This window comes from Numenius arquata, chromosome Z (genome assembly GCF_964106895.1).
Source record: "Numenius arquata chromosome Z, bNumArq3.hap1.1, whole genome shotgun sequence".
In the NCBI taxonomy this organism is placed as follows: Eukaryota; Metazoa; Chordata; class Aves; order Charadriiformes; family Scolopacidae; genus Numenius; species Numenius arquata.
The window spans coordinates 77633940-77657597 of record NC_133616.1 but is presented as its reverse complement, the minus strand read 5'-3'; the positions used below and the strand labels follow the sequence as shown (position 1 = coordinate 77657597).

General features: G+C 40.3%; 1 protein-coding gene across 2 annotated transcripts in view; it reads right to left on the bottom strand.

The window, feature by feature from the left end:
- The window catches only part of RASGRF2 (Ras protein specific guanine nucleotide releasing factor 2), a 130364-nt gene that overhangs the window by 68786 nt on the left and 37920 nt on the right, over positions 1 to 23658 (bottom strand). For both annotated transcript variants that reach the window (XM_074166071.1, XM_074166072.1), the window contains exons 2-7: positions 16841 to 16947; positions 5269 to 5416; positions 4561 to 4650; positions 2686 to 2939; positions 1477 to 1556; positions 830 to 1023 (exon numbers count right to left, since the gene is read on the bottom strand). In XM_074166071.1, coding sequence (XP_074022172.1) covers positions 830 to 1023; positions 1477 to 1556; positions 2686 to 2939; positions 4561 to 4650; positions 5269 to 5416; positions 16841 to 16947 — 873 coding nt within the window. The remainder of the gene's footprint in view (positions 1 to 829; positions 1024 to 1476; positions 1557 to 2685; positions 2940 to 4560; positions 4651 to 5268; positions 5417 to 16840; positions 16948 to 23658) is intronic.

The window sequence follows — 23658 nt, the reverse complement described above, 5'->3', positions numbered from 1 at the left end:
CCCCTTTTTTTTTTGACTCTACTTGGCTTGGTTTGCCAGTCACTGAACAAACTGAGGGGGTTTACTATTCTTTTGCTGAGAAAGATGTTAGGTTAAATGTAAAAGACACAAAACTATCAGACCAGTGTTTCATAGGCCTCTTGCTGCAAAGCTGTCTTTGCATAGACAGCTGCAAATAATTAATCCAGGCAGATCACATCAAAATATCAGAAGGATAAATAAAGTTCTCAAAACTTTTGCAATATATCTTTCATTTTCTAAAGACAAGTCACTGGAGAACAAAGTGGGAATAAAGTTCAAAATATGGTCCTAGCAAAATGCTTGTGGCTGCTCTAACTTGCTATACCAGGTATATTTTCCCTCTCTGCACTGCTTCATAATCCTGCAGCAGGCAGAAGTTCAGTAATTATTTCTCAGCTTCTTTTCTTTTGGCATTAGTCCTCATCCCACATTCCCTTTCAACATACATAAAATTCTGAATAATCAGTATAATTGGAGATAAGATCTCTACAGTCAGAGTTTCAGTACAATAACAAAATAAGTGTTGTTTCAGTATAATAAATAATTAAAATTCAGTATAATAACATAATAACTGAATTTAAGCAACCTGCTCTAGTGAGAGGTGTCCCTGCCCATGGCAGGGGGGTTGGAACTAGATGATCTTTAAGGTCCTTTCCAACTCTAGCCATTCTATGATTCTATGATTAATTTGCATAAGAGTATTTTTAGTTAAACAAGAAGAATCTTCAATCAATCATAATGTCAGTAACACAAAATGAATCAACCAAACACTAAAAACAAATAGACACAAAAAATATACAGAGACTACCTGAAACATGGGGTAAGTAAGGAAAGTTTCCAGCATTCGCCCTTCACATGCTGGGTTGGCTTCATATTGCTTCAAGAGTTTGTCAAAATCTCTGTTTTGCTTACAGTTTGCCAGTACTTGTAGACTATATTGATGATTCCGAACAAATTCTTGATATATGTTCAGCATTGGCAGCAGAATGTCAAATAAGTCAGCTAGAAAAAGTCAAGAAATGCCTTTTTTTTTCCAGCTACTCATCTCCTGAAATATATTTTTAAAGAAACTACTATGTTCTATCGAAGTGAATTACTATAATCAGTTCTGTTTCCAGTATACTGGGATTTTACAAACATTAAACATGGCTCTTTCACCTGCCAAAACATGGTTGTTCCAATTAGTTAATACTCAGACAGTATCACTGAAAATTCAGGGGCCCATGTTTAATCAATGCTTAGGGCAGAGGCATTCTCATACACAGACTGGAAGCCAGTCATTACCGCCCATGTGGGACTCCCACTACAGCACATCTTGTGGTGTTATTTCTGGAAACGCGTTCCACTCTAAAAGGACTTTTTAAAAAATCCTGCCTTTAAAAAAACCCCAAACCTTACTGTAATTTCAAAAATAAATATGAAAATTTTACCCTTAGAGAAAATAGAGTATCTTACCTAGGATTAAGGTAGGCCAATTAGCTATTCTTGCTTTTAAGCCTTGGTGAAATATCTCATGAAGAAACATGATTGTTTCACTGAAAAACAAGTATTTAAACAAACAAACAGACAAGGTTTTATTTTCTGATTAGCAATTCACAGAGAAACTTCTCTTCCTGGTTAGTAGTATGATTTGTGCTTTGCTAGAAAAAACAGAAGATAGCTATTATTATGGAAGTAAGTGCTTCCTTTTATTGCATTGTTTAAAATTTTTAGTGTAGGATGTGTTAAAAATACATAGTATTTTGTGTCAAAAGCATATTATAAATGTTTAGTTCTTTTAAATAAAAGCATCTATTAAATAACATGTTCCACACATTATAATGAATGGTTTTTCCAAGAATATCCTTGACAATGCATTCAATAGTTTAAGAGGACCAGTAAGATCAAGCCAGGGGTAGTCACTTACATCGTCGCTTGCTGCTGTTTAAGATTTGAAGCTTACAACTTTTCTGTAACGTGAAACTTACTACTGCATTTTAGCTTATGAGGTCAACAGAAGGAGGGGACATCCCAGTTGTACGAGAAACCATAAAGAGTACAGTGATCATGAATGAGCTATGAAAGGGACCTGTCTCACGACTAAAGGAACGTGTTCTATTTCTTACAAGTTTGGGGCAGACTTGGGGCAATCCCAATCCCGTATCAAATGTTAGATGCCTGCTGGCTTATTTGTACGTACTCATTACAATAGTACTTGGATGTTTAATGCAAAGAATAATTCTTTTTTTGTAAGATATAAAAAGACAAGTGAGAGGGAAGGAGGCTCCTTAGGCAGGGCAACAGAAAAAAGAGGATTTGACATGCTCATCCTCAGGGTCTTATTTGGATCATATGAGGCCACTAAGTCCAATTTTGCTCTCTTAAGAGAAAAAGAAACAGGAAAGGTGACAGAAAATTATAAGAACTGCCCCAAGAGGCACAATTTGTCATTTTCCTCCTCTAGCAGAGGAAGAAATAGAAGTAAGGAGGCAAAAGAGGTCTAGCTCTTGCTGGAAACAGCATCACCAACAGCACCTTGTCTTTTACCCCTGTAAACATGGTCTACCTCAGTGACATTACTTGTATCAGGGCAAAAAAACAAGTGCCAGACCTCACCACTGTAAACTGAAGCAGAATGAGAAGTGGTCAGAGAAACCCCCAAAAAGCAAACCAAATCCCTCATACCTGTTGAGGAAAATGCTACTAACATCATCGTGACTGATAGGTGGCTTCTTTGAACTTGCAGCCATTCTTAAGGGCCGCAGAAAACAGTTCACAAGAACATAAAGTTGATGCACATATTCAGATTCAGCCTCCACCATGTTAAAAACTATCTGATTCCTTTTTCTCATGCTTTCTGCATGGGGAGAGCAAATATAATCTTGGACAATAGTTTTCCATTTTCTTCTACATAACCATCCCCGCATAAAGCTCTGGACCTAAAAATGGACCAAGCAGAAAAGAAGAATGAGAAAAAACATTACACGACTAATCATAAGTTCTTCATTGTATAAGTAATCCTCTAAATGAAATGCCTCTGTTAGGGAAAAAAAAAAAAAAAAAAGTCTGTTGCCCTTATTGATCTATAATTGTTCCTGAATTATATTTTTTTTAGATTTCTGTTAATGAAATTCCCACAATCACTTGGTCATATGTGTTGCCAGGAAACAACTGAAAAGATACCACATACGTATAGTAGTCAGTGTTGTACCTTTGTATATACTATTCCTCTCAGCATAACTGTGCTACGCGCTGTGCAGGCTTTTGAACTCCTTTTACCTCCCCTTACACATTTCTCTTATACCCCTAAAGGTATTGTGCAACGATTCCAGGTAATGTGCTTCAAGATAGACTCAATATCATTATTGACGTAATTCTAAAATTAAACTCAGTTTCATTTCATGTATTAAATAGATACAACTTAGCATATGTATTTGAAGCTAAGTATCAACATACTCCTTAGTATCAGACTAGGCCAGCAATACTATTATCCAGAAAAGGCAGACTTTTGGCATTCTTAAAAAGTACCTCTATGTCATGGAAAAATCTACTTAAGCATAATATCCATTGAAGTTAGAAGTGGACTAAAGATTACAGAAAAGGTCTACATCTGGTCACAGAAAATTTCAATATGTCTTTGCCCCGATCTTGATGTGAAGATCATTCATCTTGAAAAACAAATGCAAAATCTCACTGGTAGCAGTTTACTCTGAATAAACAACTTTTAAAAAAGGGCCTAATTGCCAAAACAATCAAGATGTAGAACGCAGTGAATTTTATACAGAATCAGAGCTCTCCTTCTACTAAGAGACATTTGCAGCTTCTATTACAATGTTTAATCTACATGAAAAGGAAAAGTCACACGAGGGTACCAGCTCAGTGCTGACCCTGACTCAGACTGTGTCATCCAGAAAAAGTCAGAAGCTAAGTCCACATACCATAAAGGATATTATGCAATTTAAGAGACTGAATGCTGTGAGAATAAGGGTGACACATACAGGACCACAACGTCAAGCAAGAATGCCATTTATTAAATGAATTCCCTGTTATTAAAAAGCACTGGTCATAGCATCCTGGAACAATCACCATCAAACAGACTGACTGGCAACCTAAATCAAGACTGGCCTTTGCATTTTCAATATTTGTATTCCAGTTGCAGCGACAGAATATGTGTCATTCTCTTATATCTTTATAAGCACTTTTATAAGAAAGGGGTATAAAGTCACTGTGTACATGATTCCCACAGGAAAGGCCCATGACTTAATTTCAATCTTTACAAACAGTTGAATGCAATGTGCAAGCTTCTTTAAGAAACTGAATATATACCTTGCAAGTTCAAATGAATACTTAAGTAACAAATGCACCATGGGATAAACGTGGCACTGAAACATAGGAAGCTGATGTAATTTAAGAGGTTTAAGTAGGGACAGGGCAAAAGGAATCTTGCTATTTGACTGTACTTAATGAAAATAAATGAAGACAAAACTAGACAGACCGAAATACAGAAGTACACCCCCCATCCCACCCTTCTCCTCTTAAGCACAGAAACTCCATGTTTACCTTTTTAATTTTTTTAATATCTGGATCCTCATCCTCCTGGTTGCCTTGATAAGGTCGCATTCTTTCTTTTGTTTTATTGAGAGCTATAATCTGACAAAAACAACCATTCATTAAATGCTTTCTCAAGTCAGTGAAACTCTTAGCTACAGAACTAGTAAAAAAATATTTTCCCCTTCTTCAACCCTGTTAAAGCTGCACAGAATGACAAACACATATTTGGTCACAGGGACATGAAAACAGATCTCTGAAAACCAACAAGGCTCTTGATCCAGATGGAGGAAGGACCAGAGAGCTGGCACTCCTCTCAAAACCAAGTGTGCCTTTCAGGCTTTATCAGCTCAGGACTGCATCAAAATCTTTAACATTCAGTGAAATAGAGCAATTTGGAATAGTTCTGAATACTGTCACAACCAAAGACAATGTGTCAAGGATCAAACTCCTGGTGTGAAGACAGATAGGAAATAATGCAATCAATGGCATCCATATGGCAAAGAAATGTGTCATCTTAAAGTCTCTGGCAAAGAGGTAATCCAGTCAGTTTAGCAGTCCCCAATATTTCTAAGAAAAATATCTAGCCAAGGATTCACAGGGACTATTGCATATTAACCTTACTGGGTACCATTATTCTCACAAATATTACAGAAATATTGAATATTATTGCCACGCACAGAGCATAATGTTATATTTCAGTTATTGCCTGGCACATACCTCAGATTTAAGTCTTTCAATTTCTGTGTCTTGATCTTCAAGCTGATGTCGAAGCTGGTTGGCTGCAATCTTTTCAGTCTCTACAATCTGGACGAGATGAATGTACTTCTGCATTAACACCTCCCTTTCAATCAGAATGTCTGAATAACTAAAAGGGAAAACATTTACATTTCAGTAAAAATAGCCAAATACTGTCTTGCATATCCCCTTATGAGATATCCACAGAATAAACATTGCACCAGTGACAAGAAACCTGCAAAACTATGTTTGCTGGGCTTAATATATAATGAATAGCTTGATCATAAATCATCCAAACATAGTGTTCAATATCCTTTTTAGACACAGGTGCTAGCAGTACCCAGATTCCCAATATCGAGTTACTGACAGCAAGATAATTGCACTAATCTTTTTATGAGCTTCAAATTCTCAGGCTAAGCCCAAGAACTCTATTAATTCAATTTATTTTATTTATTTTAAGGGCTGCTTTTTTCCCATCTTTTGTGAGGACTTGGGGGGAGCATCCGGCACTTCATGAGAACTATTTCTGATTCTCTCCACCTGTCAGTTCTCTTTATGGAAGAATTCCCATCATAACTGTTATTTTAGTTTGCTAGCGCCTATTTTATTGTTTAGGTCAGTTTGAGATTACTCAAATAAATGCATGTATTCTAATTAGTAACTGGAATTATGGTATCAATCTTTCTTTTAGCTCTTGGGCAGCAAAGTGACATTGATTTGTATTTTCCTGAAAAAGGTCAGTATCTCTAGTGCAATTAGATGTCACAATCATAGCCCATACTGGAAGTACTGTTCCCAGCTTCAGACAAATGAGAAATCAGTTTCTTCTTATGCAAAACCTTCATTAGACTGTTCTTTCATGTGATTCAGTCCCTCTCACATAGATAATTTAAATGTGCAGGAAACGCACAGTCCTACGATGTGCTTGTTTGCTGGCCTTGGTTCAGCAGAATGTACAGGCACAAACTGCCTCTTTACCTAGGTTTCAGGAAGCTTGCTCCTCTGAGAGTTAAGTAATTTTATAAGATAAAGACCAAACAGCACAAAACATGGCAGAATGAAGCCCTATGTCTTCGACAAGGGATCTGTTATGCTTTTATGATCTATCATTGAAAATGCTGACTATCTTATCTTTTTCTGCTGTCAAGTTAGCACAGGATTTGGCAGAAGGAATTTTTGGATCCCACATATTTTCCTTATAGATTTCTTTCTACTTCTTACAATACTCATAAAAAAAAGTGAATATTTGCTATTAAATACTATGAGGCTTAAAAAAATTTAATAATGTACATCCTCTCCAGTTAATCTTTTTTTGTATATATTTGCTTCCATTTAAATCAGTATTAGTGCAGCTGTATACTGGAGGGGGACGATATTGAGTGCAGCTATTAAATTCAACACCTAACCTGGAACGTAAGCTTAGATTTAAAATAATTAGAATGAGTTCCCACAGCTGTCATAAAGCAAAGGTTTTTCCTCCTTGAATAGATTATAAAAAGAATAGGAAGTGAATTTAATTCTACTGCATTTATTGTTATATTTTAACTACCATAATAGTAAACAATAAATGGGGAAAAAAAAAAGTAAAAAGCTCATGACATCTCTTCCAAAAAGTAAAAGAACATACATGAAAAAATCTGTTGTGAAGCAATCCACATATCCTAACTGTGCAATGAATAGTAAGAAGGTATGAGATTTAGTTCTTTAAAATTGTTCAATTATAATACTTATTTGTTTTGCAAGAATCCTGTTTTTTCAGAATCCGTAATACTTTATCTCTTTGCACACTAAAAGGCATTTGCACATGATAAAAAGTGTCTGAATTAGAGACACAGTTAGCACTAGTTGTTTTACAATGATGAGGGATGTTATGAAGATAAAAATATACATAACATATGTAAGAAAATGCATTCCTTAGTGCCTGCAGCACCTAGGATTTACATTTAATATACATTTAATTAACCTTGATTTCCATTTAATATAAAGAGTAGTGTTTTCTACCTAAAATCAGATCCAGATAGGTGACAAGACCATTTCTTCTACTTTTCTTTTTCTTAAACATTTGATACCAAATGTTTCCAATACAGAATTTGCCAGATTTGGCTTTGCTTTTATTCAAGACTGAGGAAAATAGTATGACACAGAATCACAAAGGGTGCAGCTGCAGTCAGAGCTGATGTAAGACTCAAGTTACTATTATATATGATGTTTTTCTTCCACTATCTTTTATTTTTATTTTTCTCCTTCAGGGGAAGAAACTTCATCTAGATTTTTCAGCTTCTTTAATAGCATTAAGCCAGACTACCACAGCCTTGCTGTACTAGGGAACAAGAACTTTGCTACGGAAGATTGAAAAGTTTTTGTTCTTTTGAGATGCAGTATTTTGCCCAGTTAGTGGCTTGGGTTTTCTAAAATGTCAGTCTCAGCCTGGAAACCAAACAACACTTCCTTCACTCCCATAATTAGCAGTATGAAGAGGAGTTAATTGGAAAAGCCTATGTACACCTACACTAACTTAGAATAGGCTATCCATTTTCCTTCTCAAAACTGCTACTTGTTCTGGGAACAGAAAATCATAGGACTTTGGAATAAACTTTATGTACTTCCAACAGCCCTTTTCATCCATCTCTCTGTATGTATAAATTAAAGATCATCATACGTAAAATGCTAACCTGTATATCCAGAATAACACCAGGAGCCTTCCAAGAAGGCAGGGTTTCGATACTGACATGATTACCCATGTATACAAAATCCTTTATTAAAGAAACTCTTACCAAAGTGTTCAAATGTAAAAAGAAGATGAAAAATTCATAAAAGAACTTGTATATCATTTAATACAAAGAAGTAACTGCTACAAACCACAGGTTTCTATGAATTGGTATTAACATTTTACTGAGAGAAGCAGCTCTATAAATTTATGATAATATGTAGTAAGGCTCCAAGACAGAGCATCCTGAAAGCTGAGGCTATTTCCTACTATCATCTGTAGAGACAGGACTCAAAACAGGTATTTCAACAACCTTAAGCTCTGATTGACCACGACCTTACCACATGGAGACAGGAAGAAATGAAGAAAGTCCTGAGAACAATGATGCATCATTTAGGCCCTGTAAGATTTGACATGCTCAGAAAATGTGGGAAAACTGAAGGAAGTTTAACCAAGTGCCTCATTATTAGGGTTTCCTTGTTGTGGTAGCAGACCAAGATAAAGGCTCCAGAAGTGCAACCAGTAAATATAATTGATTTTTGTACTGAATTCAGACCAGAGTTTTGGTTCATTGGATCACTCTATGCTAACTATACTAAAGCAGCTCAGGCAGCTGAAAGAACCAGGCATTGGACCTGGCCAGAACTATTTATGGTCATATAAAATCACCCTTTTGAAATGCAAAGTGCACAACCTAATGAACGCTTTATGAAAACCAGGCAGCATGGATCTGGGGGTCTGGAAGGCAAAAGAAATTGCCTACATCTGCCCATACTAACCACCTTCAGGCAACTATAGGACTCCTTAACAGAGGAGGAATAGCCTTCAGACAGGTTTTAAAGTCTAACAGCACATTAACAGCCACACTAGGGATGGAAAAAGTAAAAGTTTCAATAGAGCTGCTGCAGTCCACCCCTATGAGACTAACCAAGGTGACTTAGGAGACCACCTATACACAAGTACCATTAACCTTTAATGAACTCCTGTATGATACGGGATGTCAACGGACACCAATGGCTGCAAGGGTTACAGGGCTGAGGCTTATCAGAAAACACAAAATTAAGAATTTCAGACACACATGGACAACTGTTTATAAAGGCTGCTGATGTCCAGTCAAACAGGTCGGAAATGGCACTTGGACTGGTGAACAACCGCAGCAACTGGGATTGGAGGGTGGGTGAAATGTCCACAGCCCAAATGATTTTTACTGCAAGATCCTTTTAATTGAGGTTGGGAAATGCAAACTGGAATAGAGAGTCTTTCAGAAGGGTGGCCCCAACAGCCATAGGAGGTTTCGTGCACCCAAACCATGTCAGTTGGGGTCTGGCTTACTCTAGGAGCATGGATGCGGGTGGGGGAGGGAATGCTACCCTCTTGTGTGAGAATGAGACAATCCTGAAAACACATCTCATTAGCCAATGTGTTACTCATTAGACTCACAACTCATACTAAAAACAGCTGTTCCAATTGTCCTGGCACTCCTTTATTGAGGAAAATCTGACTATAGGAATTCATCTACAAACAAACTGGAGCAGAAAGGCACCTTACCCCATGACGCAAAACTGAGGCAGAATTCAACAGCAGCCACGAAGTCCAGACCAAATACAGTGGAAAGGACACTCCTCACCGTGTGAGCTGGGTCTTCACAGAGCTGTTATGAACTTGTAGCTACTATCTCCAAAGAGTGCAATTGGTGGGATTTCAAATGTTCCCTTAGAAAACAACTACCACACCAATTTCCTGGACAGCCATAATTACCAGTGTAACCATAATTGCTTTTGAAGTTTTGTGTCTAAGCTATCTGAAGTGCTGTTTGCCAAGACCTACAGGCCCCTTGAGGGGCTTAAGGACCCCTTTGCAGAAGCACTGCTCCAGGAACATAGCCCTTCTAGGGGATAAAAGAGATTTCTCTGAAGTGCTGTGCTGTGCAAGGAGCACAAGGAGGTACAGTCACCTCTGGTAGGCAATGTTAGGGTGTGTGGTAATAAAAGGTTGATCCTAATGAACACAAGGGAGCACAGAGGAACAATGGCAGCTGCTGTAACCCAAATAACCTAATCAAGAGGAACAAGCCTCCTGACCTGGCTGCTGCCAAGGCCATCACAAGCACAGCCCATGAAAGGCCCGTCTCCACGAACAGGAAGGGCCACAGTGCCAGGCACCACAATAAGCCAGGCAGGGAAACAAGCCCCCTACCCCTCCCCAGGTTCTCCCAGGGCTTTGACAGGAGAGCCACCAGCCTCATCAGCCAGTGAGTGAAACCCATAGAGACGAGTCAGTGGAAAGGCTCTCCAGATCACCTTTCAGGCTAAGAAGGGTTAACAACTTTATTATGGGAAACAGGGAAAAGCATTTTGAGATTGCACAAGGCTTGTTATGGGATGTTTAAGGGAGGAACCAAAGGCAGGAAAAGATGTTTGAGGAGGAAAAAGTTTGGGAAAACACAGAGATAAGGGGATAAAGGGTGACACGGAACCAGATTGATCAGTACACTTGTCTGGCCATGCTCTACACCTGATCAACTCAGTCCATCCTGTCTTCTCACTAAACTTGATTTCTAGCTACTTTACTGGGTGAGGGGACTCTGTATATGCATCCATGAAGCTCTATGTGCCAGCTTCTGGAGAAGGGACCCAGGTCCCTCTGTGTCTGCAGTGCCAGTTACGCACTGGAGAGGCAGGAGTGTGTGTGCATCATCTGGGTGTGTGCATCAGTGTGTGATCACCAGTCACAGTCAAGCCTGGCTACCCGGTGAGAAGGATTAGTCACTAGGAATCCAGGTGTCGAAGATGAATTAAGTCTAGGTTGGATCACCAGAGACTTCATGACTTGGCTTCTGGAGGGCACAGGAGACTCAACTCAGCTACCAGGAAGATCATGAGGTTGGGTGATTGACTGGGAAACTCATTTCCACACATGTGTGCATGCCTGTGACAGCTGGAGACAGGGGCTCCAGATGGTTACCAGCTAGATTGAGTGTGCAAGGCAGTTACGGTCTCTGTGTGTGCTCATGTGTACGGGCTTGGGGGGGGGGGCCTGTCACCAATTAATGGGGGATCCACAGTGCATATGGATGTGGGTGCATGAGGTAACTGGAAGTACATGGGGTCCAGGGCCACTTACTGGGGTAGACCAAGTGTCTTGGACCAGTTACTGGGGGATCCATGGTGTGTGGGGAAACGGGGCGGGGAGATGCATGCTGATCTGTGAGGGATGGGGACTGAGTACCAGCAACTGGAGAGAGTCTGTGGGCACTTGTAATTCCAGGTGCCAGCAACTGGGGAGATGGAGGACCCAGGACTAGCTCCTGGAAACCTGCATGGCTAGGCTACTTACTTGGGGGATCCATACTGTATATACGTATTGTATGTATTTTCCACTAACATACTTTCATCCTGATCATTCAGAAAGGGGAACAGGACAAAGCTGCTGGTGTTGCCTGTGTCCATGTGAGTGCTGAATGTTTCTGTCTCTGCTGATCTGCGTGGCCAGCTCTGTTTGTATGGACATATGTGTGTTCATTTGCATAGGAATTACATGCCCAGGCTCACTTCTGCTGAAGTTCAGTACCCGGGGTTCAGCCCGGGTATAGGGAGCAGCGGCAGACTCATCTCTTATCAAGCTACCAGCTCTGGCAACCCCTGCCACTTTGGTCTCTGGATCTAGCTAGACATTATTTGGAAGGTAGATATGAGATTGCTTTGCCCATGTTTTGTGCATTACTCAAATTCTCTCTGCCACATTTCCAGCCCGCTGGAAACTACAAAATTGTGGTTATTACAGCACCAAGCCTCAGCTAATACAGTTTCTCTAACAGCAAGGCGTAAGTAGCGATGCATTTGCTCCAAGCTTCCAGGCAGCTCTGAGCTACCACACTGAGCTTACAACTGCCTGCAAAATACTACGTGAAATACACCCTGCATTAGCAAGCGGAGTGTGACAACAAATCTGAGAGCAAGCCTTTTCTTTTTTTTTTTTTTTTTAAATTGCTGGTTGGAGGGCAGTAGTTCCTCATATGCTTTAAACAGTGACCTAGCTGAAAAGTCCCACTTTCGCCCCCACATAGCACTTGGTGCTCTCCCACATCCCACCCGTGCACCTCCCTCTCCCTTGTGCAGTGAACACAGGCGTGTTGCATGGATGTGCAGTGAATAGCCCCGGAGGAATCAGATGGATTAAAACTAAGCTGGCAAAAAATAAACAAAACATAATTCCTTTTAGTGCAAATCAGTTTCCCAATTAAGTTCATACTTGTGCCTGCATGAGAGAAGGGTTGGTAAGAGGTGTGGGAATGAATGGCTGACTTATGAGAGTGACAGCTGCTTCCTTCAGCAGCAATGTGGGCTTATGCAGGACTAAAGCATACATGAAACTACAGCCTAAAGCACTCAATTTAAGACTTTCCAATAAGCTGAAGTAGAAAAGGACGAGAAATTTGACGAGTACTGCATCCATATAAAAAAAAAAAAAGAGCATAAAAGTTTTTGAGTTAAATGCAAAAAAATAAAATAAAAATTAAAACCATAGAAGAATTTGTAAGAGAGGGTGGAAAGTTCACTGCAGTGTATTGAGGCTGAAACAGATTTTTTGGTAAGAGACTGAGTTTTGGAACAAAGCCCAAAACAGGATCCACATGCAGTCACTGACAGAGGAATTAGGATTTGCCAGGAATAAATCCTCCAGTCCAGAAATGTAACTCGGAAGAATCAAACCATACTCTACCACCATGGATAACAGTGAGAACTCAAAACACTGAGAATTCAAATAAAGTGGGAAGAGATGAAAAGTAGGTATGCTTGTGGAGCTTGTGATGGAGTCCCTTTAAAATATGCTGAATTTCACCCCTCGTTGCAACCTCACAAGCCAAACCATCTCTCCCAAATGAGGAGAGGGCACTTGGGACTGGAACATAAGCTATGCAGGATCTAGCCGTAGCATGCAAGAACCCATCAGCTATTGAAGAATGTGCACGGTATCCCCCAAATGGTAAACAGTAGCATCCCTCCCACAGTGAAATCTTCCAAGAAACAATGGACAATGCCACAGCAGAAAATCCTTTACTTATGAATTTGCATCCAAATAAAATACCTATTTATCCAGAGTGGGACATAGGGTGCAGTGAGATCCTGAGTGTTATTTTTTCAACAGCCTGTTTATAACTTGCAAAATAAATAAAACATGAAAGAGATTTTGATGGCTGCAAACACGTATTTGGCAAAAAGTCATAAAAAACAATCCAAAATTAGATTTTGTATACGTCAATCTAAGAAAAGAAGAAAAAAAAAAACAAAAAAAAAAAGAAAAAAAAAAAAGAAAAAAACCTCAACTACTTTGTCTCAGCTAAAACATGGATTGCCATAGCTATTCATGAGGATGACACCCTCCAGAAAGCAATTAAATATTTCCATTTCACAAATGACAACATATTCACACAGAACAGGATGTTCCCAAGACTGATTTTAATTTAAGGGTAGGGAGAAAGTTCGCAATTCCTCCTAGGATTTTTACATAAAACACCTGAGATACTAGAAAAAAGTATCTTCAAAGGGCTACACAAAATTTCATTTAGCGGTTAAAAAAAAACACAACTGAGATAAGGGTCAGAAATGTCTTAGGCTAGCCTCAAATGAACAGTGGAAGTTGCCAAAGCTTGTCACATTTGTCAAAAATACAGACAAAATCAAGAAAAGAAGTCTAAATTGTGATGCAGGCAAAATTTAATCCCTGAAGCAAATTTGTTCTATTTTGTTATTAAGTTGGCAAGAAAAATTTTATGCAATAGACTAAAACTATTCTCACTTCTTTGTTATGTACCTGTGGTAAAAGTCCCAATGGTTAAGTAACTAATTAATTATGCAACTCCAAGTCATTTTGCTACACACAATGTAAAGCAAATAAAAGCAGCTTCCAGTGAAGTAGAAAAGCATCAGAACAATGAGGTGACCGCAGTAGTGTACTACACTCCATGTTTAGCAAGTAAATTTCAGGAATTTTTTGGTCACTTGTTGATACTTTGTTCAAGAAAAATAATAGAACAAGAAAAGCTATGTCCAAGGCCCTGGAAAATTTCCCCAAGAAATTTAGGGACCTATGCAGAAATGTAGATTAAGAAAATCCCCCAAATAATATAGGACCCTGAGAATATCCCTAACAGTGGTGTCCATAGTCCAGTATTATTAGGACTGTCATTTCAGACCGGCAGAAATAAAAGGGAAAAAGTCAAATGGCAAAAGGGGCAGAGATAAAAAGACTGATCACAGAATCACAGAATCAGAATCACCTAGGTTGGAAGGGACCTTTTAAGATCATCTAGTCCAACCGATTAAACAAAAAAAAAAAAACAACAACAAAAAAAAAAAAACCACCACCAACCACCAAACCCAACAAAAAAACCAAACAAAAAAACACACACAAAACACCACCCAACACTAATCCATATCCCTGAGCACCATGTCAACTCCTCTCTTGAATACCTCCAGGGATGGTGCCTCAACCACTTTCCTGGGCAGCCCATTCCAATGTCTGACAACCCTTTCAGTAAAGAAATATTTCCTAATATCTAACCTGAACCTCCCCTGGCGTAACGTGAAGCCATTGCCCCTTGTCCTATCATCTGTAACTTGGGAGAAGAGACTGACCCCCGCCTCTCTACAGCCTCCTTTCAGGTAGTTGTAGAGAGCGATAAGGTCTCCCCTCAGTCTCCTCTTCCCCAGACTGAACAACCCCAGCTCCCTCAGCCTCTCCTCGTAAGACCTATTCTCCAGACCCCTCACCAGCTTCGTTGCCCTTCTCTGGACCTGCTCCAGTACCTCAATGTCCTTCTTGTGGTAGGGGGCCCAAAACTGGACACAGTACTCGAGGTGGGGTCTCACCAGTGCCGAGTACAGGGGGACAATCACTTCTCGGGTCCTACTCACCACGCTATTCCTGATACAGGCCAGGATGCTGTTGGCCTTCTTAGCCACCTGGGCACACTGCTGGCTCGTGTTCAGCCGACAGTCGACCAACACCCCCAGGTCCTTTTCTGCCAGGCAGCTCTCCAGCCACTCTGCCCCAAGCCTGTAGCGCTGCCTGGGGTTGTTGTGACCCAAGTGCAGGACCCGGCACTTGGCCTTGTTGAACCTCATCCCATTGGTCTCAGCCCATCCATCCAGCCTGCCCAGATCCCTCTGCAAAGCCTCTCTACCCTCCAGCAGATCAACACTGCCACCCAACTTAGTGTCATCTGCAAATTTGCTGAGGGTGCATTCAATCCCCTCGTCCAGATCATTGATAAAGATGTTGAAGAGAACCGGCCCCAAATCTTGTTTACAACAGAGACCCAGCTGTCTTCTGAAGGCTGCAGTGTTAACGTTCTGGTGGAGTCAAAATTCAACCAACCCGAATCTGAGCTTTGAGACTAATTTCTTAGCAAGTTCAAGTTCTCAGTATTTTCAAGTGTGTGTTTTTCAACACTGGCTTAATTTTATGTTAAGTTCTGACTTGAAAATTCATGTGTGATACATTTATGGACCGAACAACCTACCTAGAGAGAAATTTTAACTCAGTGTTATGAAGCTCTTCTTGCTTACATGCCTTTTATACCAGGCAATGGAAAAGAAGACAATTATCCTGAGAACAGGGAACTGTAGGATCCTGCTTCCTCTGAATGCCCTTAACACAAGGCAAAAAGCCCTGCTCATTTCTTCATTTGCTTTCAGCCCTACTCCACAAAAGAAATTGACCCAGGTCCAGAGACAAGGTGAAGATCTCCCTCCTCTCCTCCTACCTGAGCAATACGTGGACATGCTCTCCTGGGATGGGCTGAGACTTCAAAGCCTCATAGCTTCTCAAGACCTGAAAAAATGTGTTTACCCGGAGGGCTACCATGCAAAATGTGGTTCACCCAATAACACAACCCAGCAGATACTTTCCAAGAAAGGACAAGACCCCGTTCAAGTTAGATACCAACACCAGGTACCTAACACTAGGTGCTGCATCTTTGGATGCAGATCCAAAGACTGGATGCCCAAGCAACACAAAACCTGCAGCTTCAGGGCCTCATTTCACAAGTTCTAAATTAAAAACTACTATCTGGTGGTGTTCATTTTTAGTTATAAAGCAAAATCACTTCTGTTTACATGGCTCATGTCCTAAGCAACTCAGAAACTGCCTGGTTCCTTGTGCGTTACCATGGCGCTGTAGATTAGCTGAGGTGAATGTCTATGAGAGGAGGCTGGAGAAAGTGCATTTCAGCAAAGACATTTGCCTCCACAAACCATTTCACACACCTTCAGTGAGATGATTTTCATTTAGATTATACTGTAAACCTTGCCCATTTGCCATGTAGACCTTTTCTCAGGGAAAGATTACTGCATGGCTGGAAATCCTACCACACCCTTTTTCACAAGATTTTGCTGTTCTGGGCTTCAGTTTTGAAGTAAAAATTTTATTTGCTACACGTTATCATCCTAATGTTTTGATCTTTTATTTCTTTTATTTACTTCTACATAAGAGCTTTTTAAGAAACACTCATTTATTCATTTGGCATATCACTTATTTCTTCATTCATATAACACACTTTACCTCTAACAGAGGACTAATCCTAGGGGTTGTTTCCAGTAAAAGAGTATTCTTCTTGAACTAATTTCAACTGGCACACACTCACTCAAGAACGATAAAATACAGTGATATAAGCATGAATGATAACAGCATTTTTTCCTGTAACATACTCATGAATCACAAGCAATACCGATCTAATGCGCTGTAACATTTACTTCTGTTTAGAGAGGGAATTTAGGTTTTCCCAAGTATTATCAATTAATTTACGATAAAATGGAGCTGAGGATTAAAAATCAGGTTTCATACCTAGCTTGGTGAATAGCTTCTACCCATTCTTCTCCATCAACTTCATCCTCACAACGGAGCTCCAGTGGCTTCTGCCCTTCGTGGCCAAAAAGAACAGTAAAGTAATGCTGCAAATTAGAACAAGAAAGAAAATATGTTCAGAAACTCTTTTAAATAAAAAATATATATAAAATAAAAAAAAAACCAGACCAAACCTGCCTTTTTAAGCACAGTCAGCCAGCCTAGAAAGATGTGTTCTAAGTTATTAGTCATAAAACACAGATTGAAGTTGAAACTGTATCCTTAACATATTCCCCTGTGTAACAAGGTAATAGCTTTCATGATACTCACCGTTAAGTTATTGTTCCTAAGCTCCCACATACAAGACAACAGAATATAATTCCCTAAGAGCTTCTACAGTCAAATACAATAGTGTGTCTGTAGTGGAGTGTCTGTAGTTCTTTTTCCCTTGCATTTTTTCATCTAAATTTCTTCTTAGATGCCAGCCCAGGGTACCAAATCTGGAACTGCCACCACTTCCTCACGAGAATGCAGACTGTGCACTGGCTCTAATTTATTTCCTCTCCTTTCCAAAAGAACAAGGAAAGTGTCCCTTCTCATTCATCACAATCCCAAAACATTTTTGCCCTTCTTTCAAGAAGCCTCACTCATAGCTCTCATTGCAACAACTTCTTGTTTTCACAAGAAAGTGCTATTCACACAATAAGCGTCATATGCTTCAGTGGCATTTCTTACATGAAGGACGTGGCCTATGGTATGTTCCATAGAATTTCAGGAAAGTTTTTGCTGCTTTCAGAATGTAGTGATAATAGTAATATCCATCGGGGAGGGGAGAACCCCCAGTCATCTATCTTAAAATCCATTTCACAAGGCTGGTCATTTACAACCTTATTTTGCATAGCTTGCATACTAACTTACAGCCAGGTAGCAAATGGAATTCTTCCAACTTTGATGAAAATAGGTGAGAAACTATTCTACCTAAATGCATACCCGTAATTTCCACAGCTGCCTGAAATGCACCCATCAGTAAGGCAGACGTTTCACAGGCAGAGGGACCAGTTACGGACCTGCCCATACATAAAACCATCTGGTCATTAGGCCCAATGCGATTATGGAGCTCCTACAGCTAAGCATCTCTGCACCAGCTCACACAGCTCTCTTCATTTCCTACAACTTCTCAACCCCTTTTCCACCTTCATTCCTGTTAACAGGGAACCGAGTATAACCTCCTGTGGCAGCAATTTCTTTCTGGGGTCTAACAGTAAATTACAAACTCGATCCAGTCAGCAAGCGAGGTATATAATTTGTGTTCTCCCACACCATTAGCCATTGTTTACAGCAGTAAGGAACCTGAAGTGATGTCAACAAACATTCTGCTTTCTCTCTAAAACCCACAGCTCAGCTGAAAAAACTTCTCTGAGCCAAACACCATGCTGGAGATCAAGCAAATAGAAACCACCTCAGAAACAAAAGCCATTTCCAAGGCAGGAGGAACACAAGCATAAACAGAAACAGAAGGGATGAAATTTTTACCTACGGAGAATTGGCTGCAGATATTGTCAACACTGATAATGAATTTTGTCCACAGAAAAAGAGATTATTTCAGCCATTTACAGCGCCCTTCTGAAACATCTGGCAGCCTGCTGTGCACGTACAAGACACAAGCGGGCTGCGCAGTGTGCCCAGAGCAGGTTCAGCACGCCCCAGATGCACTGGATTCACTACACTGGCTCCAGCACCGTCTGTGCACCTGGATTTGCATCGAGGTCTGTGCCTGGGGACCTCACACTTACAAAACCCAGCTGGCTCTGTGTGTCTGCGTACGCTCGTATGTCTGGTTTCTTTGCGAGTAACACGAGTAGGTACGATGGCATTCCATAAAGAGAAAACTATTCATTTGTGCATTATGTTAATTTACTAAACGTTGTTATGTGTCTACAAAACACTTTTCATACAGAAGACCACAAGCACTGCAGGATGAGCAACAGACCAACAAAACAGAAAAAAGGCAAAATAAGAAGAGTCATTCACATTTTAACAGGCTATATAAAGAACGTCCAAGCTCAGATGTGCTAAGTTTCAGAAATGGAACAACTCCAGAGCCCAGATGAGGGTCAATAAATTGTTAAAAGGACAATCCTATAAAACTGTGGATTTTTGAAGTGCATATCACTTAAATCTGAATGCCACAAATAGAAAGAAACATTTAATCAGGTTATGGTGGGTTGACCCTGGCTGGACATTCAGCGCTGACCAAAGCTGCTCTATCACTCCCCTCCTCAGCTGGGCAGGGGAGAGAAAACATAACAAAAGGCTTGTGGGTCAAGATAAGGACAGGGAGAGATCCCTCACCCATTACAGTCATGGGCAAAACTGACTCAACTCAGGGAAATTAATTTAATTTATTACCAATCAAATCAGAGGCAGATAATGAGAAATAAAAACTAAATCTTAAAACACTTTCCCCCACCCATCTCTTCTTTCCAGGTTCAACTTCACTCCCCGTTTCTCTACCTCCTCCTTGAGTGGTGTGGGGGGACAGGGAATAGGGGTTGTGATCAGTTCATCACACCTTGTCTCTGTCTCTCCTTCCTCCTCACGGGGAGGACTCCTCACACTCCTTTCCTGCTCCAGTGTGGGGTCCCTGCCACAGGAGACAGTTCTCCATGAACTTCACCAACACGAGAGAAGTGTTGGAGAAGCCGGCTGCATTTCTTCACAAAGTGCTCCAGCGTCGGTCCTTTCCATGGGGTGCAGTCCTTCAGGAACAGACTGCTCTTCTGTGGGTCCTCTATAGGGTCACAAGTCCTGCCAGCAAACCTGCTCCAGTGTGAGCTCCTCTCTCCACTGTCCACAGGTCCTGCCAGGAGTCTGACCCAGCACAGGCATCTCACAGGGTCACAGCCTCCTTTGGGCATCCACCTGCTGAAGCATGGGGTCCTCCATGGGCTGCAGGTGGACATCTCCTCCACCATGGACCTCCATGGACTGCAGGGAGTGCAGGGAGACAGCCTGCCTCACCATGGTCTTCACCATAGGCTGCAGGTGGAATCTCTGCTCCAGTCCCTGGAGAACCTCCTCCTCCTCCTTCTTCACTGACCTTGGTCTCTGCAGGGTTGTTCCTCTCACATATTCTCACTCCCTTCTACTGGCTGCTGTTCCACCGCAGGGTTTTTTCCCCTTTGTAACTGTGTTATCCCAGAAGTGTTACCACCATTGCTGATGGGCTCAGCCTTGGCCATCAGCGGGTCTGTCTTGGAGCCAGCTGGCATTGGCTTCTGTTGGACATGGGGGAAGCTTCTGGCAGCTTCTCACAGAAGCCACCCCTGTAGCTCCCCCGCTCCCAAAACCTTGCCATGCAAACCCAATACACAGGTCCAAAGAACTCTCCATAGCAGCAATAGATAAAAACTTTTATAATAATACAGTGCAGTTGAAAACAACGTACAGGACAGTAAAAAGTGCAGCAAGATTACACACAAATGTGCTCTGTTTATAGACTAGGATAGTCTATTTTAAAAACTATATTTAAAGATAAATCACACTGTTCAGAGCTGAAATTTATGTAACAACTTATTTGTGCTTCATAAAGCTGCTACATATAAAATTAGAATAAAGATACAAGTGTAGACAAGCTCTGGATTTAATCCCATTGTGTAGGGATTCAAGTTAAAGGGAGAGACAATATTACAGTCCTCCCTACTTTTTCTTTTAAGGTGAGGTAACTCAGAGCTCTTTTGAGCAAGACTTGCAGTGATCTCATGTCGCAGATTTTAGACTTAGAGGTGTGCTGTTACTATGGTGATAGGCTTACAACTTACTTAGGCCAAGGAAATGCAGAAATTCAAACGAACTTAGAGGGCTACTACAGTAGGACTGGACCCAATGGAAACAAGAGATAAGCTATAAAAGGCATTTGTTTTCAGAAGCTGCTTTAAAAATCATCTACATCCTCCACCCCCCTCAAACATGCATATTGCACTCCAGCATCAGTATCAACATCACATAATTTACCCGGAAGTAGTCAACCCTAGAGTAAGCAAAGTGCAAGCAAAACATCATAACGCCTCTAAAAAGAATATCTACGTCATCCTTGAATTCTCTTTTTAAAATAAATGTTGCTTATTTACAAATCTAATTTACTACAAGAAAGTAAGATGGTATCTGTGATGCATTATTAGATTTTCAAGTTGATAATGTATGCCAGCGGATCTATATACATATATATAGACATATATAATTTTAGCACTGCCATTCAATCTGCTAAACAGCTCAGCTTCCACATCAGTGCAGTACAGTACAGGTAAAAACCACCTTTCTGCATACACACTATTAGTTTCTTGAAGTGATGACAGTAAATATTTAAGAACTATAGGACACATTTACATCAACTACCCTCATCATCATTCATCATGTCTGTTGGACTAGAAGGCAGGCACTCACGTTTCAAGTTAAGCCCATTGGTTCAGTCGCACAATTGTTTTATTCCTGTATTTTGAGTTAAAACAAATTTAGTAATTTCATTTTAAGTTGTCTTTTCAGTATCCAAGTATGCATTAAGCAATATGGTAAGTCTTCATTTTAATAAATATGTCTTTGGCAGTTCTCCAAAGTAAAGCTTGGAAAAAAAGGAGGGAAAGTTTCATATACCATGCATATGTATGAAGGCACTATCTTGACTGACAGACAAGGAAAAAACAATGGGATCAAGATGCATCACTAATATTGTTGTGTATCACTTCTCTGACTTGTATCTAGTGCTAAACAGAGTTTCTTCCTACAGTGAAAGACTAAGGAATGAGGTGATAGGCACCTCCGCTTCAGAGACAAGACTGGAAGAAGATTAAGTGAAAGAAGTCCTGTACCAGCATACAATGATTATTATGCTGGGCTCCCAATGACAGCAGTTCACACCATAACTTTGTCCTTATTAAACTGCCCAGATAATGGGCAGCAAAAGCTCTGAGGCTGTCATTCTTTCCAAGGGGAAATATAAATATTGTTCTGGTAAAAAAGGAAGCAAAACAAAAATCAAACCAAAAAACCACCCAAAACAAAAAAACCCAACCAAACGATATATGCCCTGTAACAGAAACAATACTTTTAGGGCATATTGAGGTGGAACTTCCACCAACACAGACAACCCTAAGGCTAAATTGCCTGACAGCAAAATGCCATTCTCCTTGTGACCGACGAGCATTTGCTGTTTATGAAGGAAGAGTCACACCGACACAGGCACCGCACTCTCCAACACGTGGGGATGGTCCCACAGCTCATGCTCTTCCCTCCACCTCACATGGAAACTGCAGAGGACATCTCCTATCCTATCTCTTATCTCCTGTCCCTTGATAACTTATCACTACATCTGTTTCATTGGTTACTCGTTTTCTTCCCCCAGTAGTTGTAGTAACCCGATGTGTCTCTTCCATTTTTAAGTTAGTGGTGATGCCTACAAAAATTCAGTTACAGGAACACTGAAGGACCAAGGAGACTGAGCACTCATCTTCCCATGGTGGTGCTGCTGCCTGTCACAGGCTGAGAAGCTGCTGCCCTAGACAATAACGCTTCTTGACAATTCCTACTGCAAGCTCATGCTTCCAGCTCCTCCTAAATTTGGTTAGCTTTGAATGTCCAGATGGAAAAACTCGTACTGGAGAAATTATGCCATGTAATTTTGTTACCTTATCCTTCCATCAGCATGGCATACAAACATTTAAATTATGTTTCTCTAAGGTGACTACCACATTTTGTTGTATTGTGGGCTTGTAAATTACTATAGTTTGGTAATTGATACTTGCCTATGAACTGCTTTTCCCTAAACTTTTCTTACTAAACATAAACCAAATTTAATTCTCTTCATAATATACTACTAAAATACCATTTTTAAATCTTAAATGTGGCGTGACCTCGTTATACGGTCTTTCCCGATCTTTCAGTGTTTTACTGCACACCCTTGGTTTAATCAGTCAAGCCAGGACTTCAAGAGTAATTTGAAAAGAAAATTCCAGCTGTCAATATTGATAAGAACAGAGACTATAAATGCAAAACAACTGTGAAAAGTTGGTCTGTGTACCAAGACTGCTACCTAAAATGAAGAGCCTTAACAAAAGTCTGTCTTCAATGTGAGGTATGAGGAAGCTTACCCCTTTGCTGTATCTTTAAGGCTTATATTCACTACCTGATCTTTATAAGGACATGTTAAAAAAACACCTAAAAAAGGTAGGAGAGGTAATTAATTAAAATTTAAGATGACAAGCTAAAATTATTTTTCATTCCTGACTTCTACAGACATTTCCTTTCAGAAGGAAACCTGTATGCAATCTCAAGCACTAGCAAAATTATTGAGCAGAAGAGACAATCACTGCAGCAACTGAAGACTCCTCAATAATCCTTGAAGGAAAAGCAGCAAATTGCAGACTAACTCAAAGCACCTTGTACTATCCTAGAACATGTTAATGCATGAAGTTTTCAGATGTGTTTTTGCCCAGCTTCTCAAATACAAAACATTTACGTGTATTCTGTATTTCTTACATCCTGGGGAAGAGAAAGAAAAGAAGGGAATATGTTTAGAAGAAGGTAGTATTCCTAAAAGGGAGCGAGTGCAAAAGGATGAGTGTATGGAGATAAGGGAGGTGTTTGAGGGAGAAGACAGCAATCCCTCCTCATCACTGGATCAGCAGCATGTTAGTGGGAAGGAGAGTATTGTGCCTTGAGCCAAGGGAAGACAAATGCCAGGGCTGGGTTTTGCCACGTCTTGAGGCTTGCTGTGCCACTAGCACTGGCAGGAAATTTGTAGCCCATTGTTGCTAAATTAACAT